We start from the raw sequence: 7,862 nt of genomic DNA, 5'->3' as shown, positions 1-7,862 counted from the left end.
GTGTTCCTTTTATATCGTAACTATTTTCACATTTGAGACTCTGTACAATTGATCAAATCAAACTAACATTGAGTCTTTTTAGTTTGACCTATATTTCATTTGCTGAAAATAGAGACTTCTGAGACTCAAAATGTTATCTTAAATACAAAATATAAACTGTAGTAATGATGATCACCTGAGGCACACTATTTGTTTTTTCGTTATATCAATTAACAGTGTCATTGTCATGTCATTTTATGAATCCAAATAGCAGTCCAATATTTATTTATAGCACGAAGCAAACACACAGCAACACGTGACTGTTTTATGGTTATTTTACTCTGAAAGGCACCAGAATTCAGTCCTATTTGTGACTTCTCAACTTGGGAAGGGGAATGTAGGAGAGGACCCTGAAGGCACCAGTTCAACCTGGCAAATTTAATTTATACAGGAACATTAAAGATTAAAGATGGACCAAGCCCCGCCCAGGAGGAGGGTCTTCTTCTTCTCTGGTGTTAATTAGCAGCTGGAAAACCAGCTTGTAGGCATGTTACCGCCACCTAGTGGACGGTTATTCCCGTTGCTCTTACGTAATTATTTAGGAGATTGTGACGCCTTTCATAACAGATTAACAGAATATAATATTATGTTTTTCATTCATCAATCTTGATATTAATCCTTCTTCTGGGATTATTATCTCCTTACTGTTAGTATGAAAACAAATAAATACAATAAAAATACAAAATAAAACACAGACATCACAATCTAACTCTTAATCTTTAGATATATATCTTTAAGATAACTAAAGGCTGACAGTCATACACTGAGACATCCACTTACCTCCTTTATATATTCTATTTTTAACATCTACATATGATCACTATAATCTATAAAAACACTACATAATGTAAATATCCGTTCACTTGACTTGTTTAAAGACATTTCATCTATGCTGGTGCTTTTTATATATATTAATATTCACCTGTAGTAAAAAGACACGATCCTTTTGAGTTTTATAACTTTTATTTAATGTTTGATCTGTGAATTAATATCTTGACTGCCTGCGACAGTCGGCAGCATAAATACACATGAAGAAGAAACAGAACGACACAAACAAACACGTTACATTCAGAATACTTCAGAATGCAGGTCGGGATCAGCTCACGTCCATATTGCTAATTTAATTGAACAATCATTACATCCGTATTGCTAATTGTTTCTCAAAAGATCGCAATTTTTAGGTAGTTTTGTGCTTCTTTTAATCCATTTTTTTTTAAAAACTTAAAGATTTGAAAACTGAATGATCCGATCCCAACCTAAGGATTTATAATGCACTACATTTTGGAGTGTGGATTGTTAATATTGCAGACATGTTGATTGCCTGGTTCAGTTCATCTTTACAGAAACAACATACAAACCTCCAACACGCTACAAACACACAAAACCTCTGGAAAAAATGAAACATCTGCACAACCGTTCAAGTATGACAGATTCTTCTGCACATAAAAAACAATCTGTCTGCATTACAAAGCTCCTTCAGTAGAGTTCTTTGTGTTTCAGACCTGAAAGTGTAACAATAAAACCATCATCGTTCATGTGAAACATTACAGTCAACACATCTGCACTAAAGGAATAATAACTTTAGTGTTTATGCATGAAATAAAGGAACCGGCGCCTCAACAAAGACCAATATTTCAGCTCTTATTTGGTGGCAATCGTCCGTTAAAAAGCTGCGTTTAAAGACCATTTCTCACATAATTAGGAAACTAAATATTGTTTCTGTTGTTGAGTGGAAGTAATTCAAGCTTCCGTCAGCGCTGGCAGTGTCATATACTGTATGTGATATCTAGAAACTTTGGCCGACTTGCTTGTTACAAAAAATAAATATCAAACAATTCAATAACGGTGACAAATAAACTAGAACAGCTTTTAGATAGCAAAACAAAAACATCTCTCATCTCGTGTTGACCTTTACAAGCTGCATATTTAACAGTTTAAATATATATTTCCAGAGTTTCAGTGAAATCTACGTCACGCTCCTCGTGATCAAAGCTCAACCTCACGTTCCACCACAGCTTTACACTTATTACACGTATTTACACTCATGTATCCTCGTCTCAGACACACACACACACACACACACACACACACACACACACACACACACACTTTATCTTAAACATGTATCACACATGTTTGGGGGAAGATACATTCCACCATGTTGTGATGAGGAAGTGACGAAGGTTTCTAACCAGGGTACGAGATGCATGCTGCTTCCTGTTTTCAGCCTTTCAGAATAAAAATGTCAATTTGAAAAAGTAAATAACGGAGTCCGTCGACTTGCCAGCCGCCGCCGAATTTACCCAGCATTCAACGGGGCGGTTACTTCCTACAAAGTTACAAAGGTGAGGGCGAAATACAGAAGGGAGAAAGTAAACAACACCAGTTTCCCCACTAACATTAATATCACATCTAGTAGCATGACGAGGAGCTTTTACTCTGGAGGGGCGGGGGCTGCCCTGTGTGTGTGAGGGGAATGTGAAGTTGTTTCTGAAGGATGTTGTAATGTATACTTTATTGTTCTGGGTTGTTTTAATGAGAGGTTGTTTCCTCTCTGATCCACATGATCCACGTTTTCTCCCAACTCACAACCGTCCGGTTTCTTTCCATCAGAGCAGACCGTCCAGGTTCTTCTCGGCGCTCTTCTTGTCGTCGGTGGGTTCCTGAGGGCTGTACTGGGTGTGGTAGTCTCGGAGGATGGTCACCACGTCGTGGTGGCCGAAGTGGACCGCTTCCTCGATCGGCGTGTTGCCCCACCTGCAGCCAACACAGAGGCGGAGGAGAGAGACGCAGGAGGTCATACAAATGTTGTGACGTGAAGCGACTGAGCTCATGAATGAGGGAAACTCTCAGCTGGTTCAACAGCAAAGAAGAAGCAGCAGAGAGTGAAGAGGAAAAATCTCACGGAATTCTGCCACTAAAGATTATTTGCGATTAATACATTTGTCAAGTAGCGTTTTGATTGTTGAATAAAACATTTCAGTCTATAAATGTCAGAAAAGAATTGAAATGTAATACCTGTCTTTGGGAACGGGGTTGACTTTACAGGCCTCCAGCAGGAAGCGAACCACCTCACCGTGTCCTGAAACACACACACACACACACACACACACACGTGAGTCAGCTGCACACACACTGATCAGAAGGATCCACACGTTGTCAATGATCTCGGGGTTTTACCTTCAGCGGCTGCCACATGCAGGGCCGTCCTGGAGTCGTAGTCCCTCTGCTCCATGTCCATGGAGGACAACGCAAACCTGGACACACAACGTTAAACTCAAGAAACCGTCTGTGACACGATGTTAAACGTGAACATTCAGCACACAAGAGAGCGGCTTTACCTCCTCAGGGCGGAGACGTCTCCGGTGTAAGCAGCAAACAGAAGATTGATCACCGACTTCACCTGAAACAGAACGAGAGGGAAACAGGAAGAAGAAGAATCAGAAGACATTCTTTCTTTGTTTCCTGCAGATATTTAAAATCTTTCATCGATGACTTTATAGTAACTGTCCACCGGATGGCGCTGTGGACTCGCGCAGCTCACTGACTGAAAGATGTTTTATTATAAAGGAGGATGAGGATGGGGAGAGGCTGATGAAGGAGCTCGTTCCTGGGACTCACCCTCTGGTCTCCTCCCTCCCTACGAGGATCCAGCTTCTTGGCAAAGTGTCTCAGGTTGTCATAGTTGTGGAAGTTACAGAGAGAAACCAGGTCCTGAAACCAGACACACATGGAGGAAGTGGTTTTAACATCGTCACCAAACATTAAGTCTCAGCTCGGAGAGATGGTTTGACTTGGATCACCTTTCAAGTGACAAAATGCTGAAGAGAAAAGCACATGAAGAAGAAGGTTGAGGTGGAGCTTACCGTGCAGAACTGGATGCCTCTCACGCTGTTGCCCAGCTTGTCGAGTGGAGGAGACCAACACATGATGCCCATCACGTTCGGAACAACCAGCAGGATCCCGCCGGCGACACCAGATTTAGCCGGCAGACCGACCTGAAACACAAGAAGAAGAAGAAGGAGGAGGAGGAGCATGTGGTGAGTCGATGGCTTGTTATTCAAAAGGGAGCCGAGGGAACGTTTGATGAGAGCGATACTGACGTGGAAAGCGAACTGTCCGGAGAAGTCGTACATGCCGCAGGAGTGCATCAGACTCAGAGTGTCTCGCACCGACTCGGGGCTCAGCACGCGCTCTCCTGTGATTGGACAGAAGCCGCCGTTGGCCAGAGTCGCCGCCATGACGCTGGCGCTCTCACAGGTCACCTCGATGGAGCAGAGCTGACGGGAGGATCATAGTGAATCACAGCTTCTTGTTGCACGTTTAAACAGAGATTATTTACAGTTAAACTAGTCAAAGCTTCCTGGTGTTTAGCTCCGTGTACCTGGAAGTAGAAGTCGAGGATGGAGGTCATGTCCGTCCCCTCTGGAAAACACTGAAGGAACAACATGGTCAGCATTTAAACTCCGCCAACACCTCGACTGACACACAGCTGCTCGCTCTGATAGAGAGAACCACCTTCATCTGAAGCTCACCTTCTTCTCCTTCAGGTAGTAGCCGATGGCAAAGTTTCTGTCTCCAGACTCTCGCTCCGACTGGAAGCTGGGACGCAGAGAGAGGACGGTTAGGACAGAACCTCTGTGTTCATTAACCGATCGGTGTGTGTGATCATCACTACAGAGAGATTCACTCACGTGGCGTTGCTGAAGCCCACGTACTCGTTTCCTGCCAGTTTGTTCATGAAGTTCATGACCTGCAGAGCAGCAGAGAGATTATTCAGCTTTGATCATCGTTTCATGTTGTTGTTGTTTTTAAGGAACAGTTTCAGTTCTTTCACAAAAACACATGAATACTCACATAATCAAACTTCTCAGCGTTGCTCGCTCCTTGCTGGAGCACAAACAGAATCACAGCATTAAAAGCTTTCATGTCTTCAGTTCAATCAGCAGGAGGTGCTGTTGCCTCCATCGAAACAGAATATCTGACCGCTTTCAACCAAATCCCCTTTCAGCGTGATTATAACCGTAATCTCCCCGTGAACTCTAATCCAGAGGAAACACCATCATAAATCTATTTCATACAAGTTAGAAACTCAGAAATAAAACCCTCACACAGCACTTTTTAAAAGACACTAAATGAGAAGTCTCTGAAACCCCAGACAGTATTCTGTAGCTGAATGTACGTAATGATACTGATGAGGAGGTGCAGCTCACCTTGATGAGGGAGGTGCAGACAATAGCTCCAGCGTTGACCATCGGGTTGTGAGGTTTATCTGCAGGAGACAAAATAAAGCTTCACACCAGCAGAGACAAGTCTGAGCACCAATGTTTAAGATGCTTTTACCTTTGACTGAGATGTGAAATATGAGAAATAACACATTTATAAAGAAGAGTGAAGATCAACATGATGAGGTCGTTAACTTCACGCAGAGGGCAGCGATCCTCCGCTCTGAGTTTAGATCTTCTTATGCAACAATAAGAATAACAGAATATAATCTGCTGTTAGACAACAACAAAGAGAGGACACCTGGAGACCGAGAGCACTTAGAGATTTAGCCTTTTGAAATGACTGCATGCTCTAAACTGGATGTCTTTGGTTAAACTGTCTCAGACACGACGAGACGTTTGCAGACAGAGTGTCGTTGTGTCTTCCTGCTGCTCAGCTCTGGCTGCTTCTTACAGACACGAGCCAGCAGCGGCTCTTTCTCCAGGTTGTTAAGTCTCTGTTACACACTGAGCCCTCTGTTTCATTCTGCAACCGCTCATCAACATTTGACTACAGTTGCACGTCCACCAGGCCTGGAGACGGATCCTCTTACGGTGAGTACGTGAGCACCGAGCGTGACCCGGTTACAGACCGCTTCCTCACCTTCCTCGTTCAGGAAGAGCTTGTTGAATCGCAGGCCGCTGGGCTCTTTGCCGATGAAGCGGTGCACGTACTCGGTGCCGTGGTCGTGGACGGCGATGGCGTATTTCAGCGGCTTCACACAGGACTGCAGACAGAAGGGAACCTTGGTGTCGCCGACGGTGTGCCTGAGAAGGAGACACGCATGAAGATTTACACGTCTGGTTTGCAATTACCTTTTTATTTTACCAGGTTTGGTTCTAAGAGTTTCAGGATATTTCTACGATGTTTCCTGCGTATTTTCTGACACTGTATGAACCGTGTTCTGTACATGACATAAAGTACTGCAGGTGTACCTCTGTCCATCGACGGTGCACAGCGAGACGGCCCACAGGTCTGGGCTGAAGCGGGCCAGCTGGGGAATGTAGTCGGCCACCTACGTCACACAGGGTCACAGTCAGCGTTACACAGATAGCTCCCACTGGTGGCGGTGATGTGCGTCTGCAGCCCTCACTCACCTGCCCTCCAGACATTTTCTTGGCGTTGACGTAGAGCTCGTCCATGTGGCCGCAGAAGGACTGGAAGTCTGGGATGACGAACTTCTTCCTGAAGGCCTGGGTGAGCAGAACGATGTTGCTCTGGACACACCTGAGACCGGACGACAGTGACAGATCTCTGTGTTTGTGGGAGTTCTGTTGCTTGTTTGCTTTCCCTGTGGCTTCATAGATGGTGCTACTGGAGCTGAACTGGTCCAGTTCTTCACACACCAGCTGCCTTTGTGAGACTCAAATATCATGCAATTAGAAGTGTTGCTCTTCTGGTTCAGGGCCTTTATTTAACATGTTCCTGGTCTCCCTCCAACATGAGAATAAAGTATAAAACAAACACATCTGTGCAGTACGAACCTCACTCCACCAATCCTCCTCCCAAATGTTCCACATTTAGCCCTGATCCTTTCTATTTCAGCCACTAAGGACCTCAGATAGTAAACACAGAACAGGCCGTGTGGTAGAGGCCGTGCCGCTCTGGGAGCAGATTTGTGGCTCAGCTATCTCACTGCATCAAACCCGTCTAATCCCTGTAGCGCGGGATCCCTGCAGAGACAACACACGCTACACTCCCCCGCCCGCTCACGTGCTTCCCTATGTGTGTTCCCGGCTCTATAAATAAGCCCCGAAGAGGAGCGCATGTGATGGATGCCGGCCAGCAGCGGCGGCGGTGCTGGGGTCTGATTCAGCTCCTGGTGAGCTCTCATATGCTCCAGCTGTCACACAGCTCTGTTTGCTCTGGAGGGGCAAACAGCAGGGTGTGTGTGTGTGTGTGTGTGTGTTTTGTTTCCAGTTCAGGGAGCTACACGTTCTTTGAATAATGTAGCTGCTCGTCTCAATGTAGAAATGTAAAGTTGCCCTAAAGAAGCTGTAAATATCACCGACACCCACAACTCTATAAAGAATCACATCCATCGTACAATAATATAACTAGCAGATGTTCAGATGAACATAGTTCCTGTGAGCATCATTCTAAATGTGTTGTTTTCATGTTGGAGTTTTATTAAAGCGTAACTGATGAAGTTTGACAGATATTAAAGGAGTCGAGCTCTTGAATGAATCCAGCGGTTAAAGAAGCTCAACAAGAAGCCGCTGACGAGCTGATGAATAATGAATGAGCCTCTTCACTCTGAGGTGGAGCAGGATGTTACTTAAAGTCAGACTACAGACGGAATATGTTGAAGTCACAATTAAATAAGGTTTGATTTGTGAGCCTTTAAACATCTGCAATGTATTTATATTTTGCAGAAACAGACAGGTTTAAATGAAGGTACTTTTTGAAGAGGTGTCGGTCCAGCGCTCCGTCGGAGGTTGTCTTCACGGTCATCTTCAGCATGTCCATACACTCTTTCAGCCGGGGGTCTCCGGTGCGAAGCCCGGTGGCTTTAAGAGCCTGTACAGAGAGGAGGAGGGGGGGGGGGGGGGGGGGGG

General features: G+C 44.7%; 1 protein-coding gene across 3 annotated transcripts in view; it reads right to left on the bottom strand.

Annotated features, from left to right (window-relative positions):
* Positions 1-983: 983 nt before the first annotated feature.
* LOC116385954 (glutaminase kidney isoform, mitochondrial) overlaps positions 984-7,862 on the bottom strand; it is an 11,811-nt gene continuing 4,932 nt past the window's right edge. For all 3 annotated transcript variants that reach the window (XM_031851795.1, XM_031851794.1, XM_031851796.1), the window contains 16 exons: positions 7,706-7,824; positions 6,402-6,531; positions 6,240-6,319; positions 5,908-6,071; positions 5,253-5,311; positions 4,897-4,929; positions 4,734-4,792; positions 4,575-4,641; positions 4,424-4,474; positions 4,143-4,319; positions 3,906-4,037; positions 3,661-3,753; positions 3,381-3,442; positions 3,220-3,296; positions 3,058-3,121; positions 984-2,796 (listed from right to left, as the gene is read on the bottom strand). In XM_031851795.1, coding sequence (XP_031707655.1) covers positions 2,649-2,796; positions 3,058-3,121; positions 3,220-3,296; positions 3,381-3,442; positions 3,661-3,753; positions 3,906-4,037; positions 4,143-4,319; positions 4,424-4,474; positions 4,575-4,641; positions 4,734-4,792; positions 4,897-4,929; positions 5,253-5,311; positions 5,908-6,071; positions 6,240-6,319; positions 6,402-6,531; positions 7,706-7,824 — 1,515 coding nt within the window. In that variant the 3' untranslated portion in view covers positions 984-2,648. The remainder of the gene's footprint in view (positions 2,797-3,057; positions 3,122-3,219; positions 3,297-3,380; positions 3,443-3,660; positions 3,754-3,905; positions 4,038-4,142; positions 4,320-4,423; positions 4,475-4,574; positions 4,642-4,733; positions 4,793-4,896; positions 4,930-5,252; positions 5,312-5,907; positions 6,072-6,239; positions 6,320-6,401; positions 6,532-7,705; positions 7,825-7,862) is intronic.

Source organism: Anarrhichthys ocellatus, unplaced genomic scaffold, assembly GCF_004355925.1.
Source record: "Anarrhichthys ocellatus isolate YVR2014 unplaced genomic scaffold, GSC_Weel_1.0 scaffold12, whole genome shotgun sequence".
Taxonomy (NCBI): domain Eukaryota; kingdom Metazoa; phylum Chordata; class Actinopteri; order Perciformes; family Anarhichadidae; genus Anarrhichthys; species Anarrhichthys ocellatus.
The sequence above is the reverse complement of the archived record's forward strand: the minus strand, read 5'-3'. Positions and strand labels throughout refer to the sequence as shown.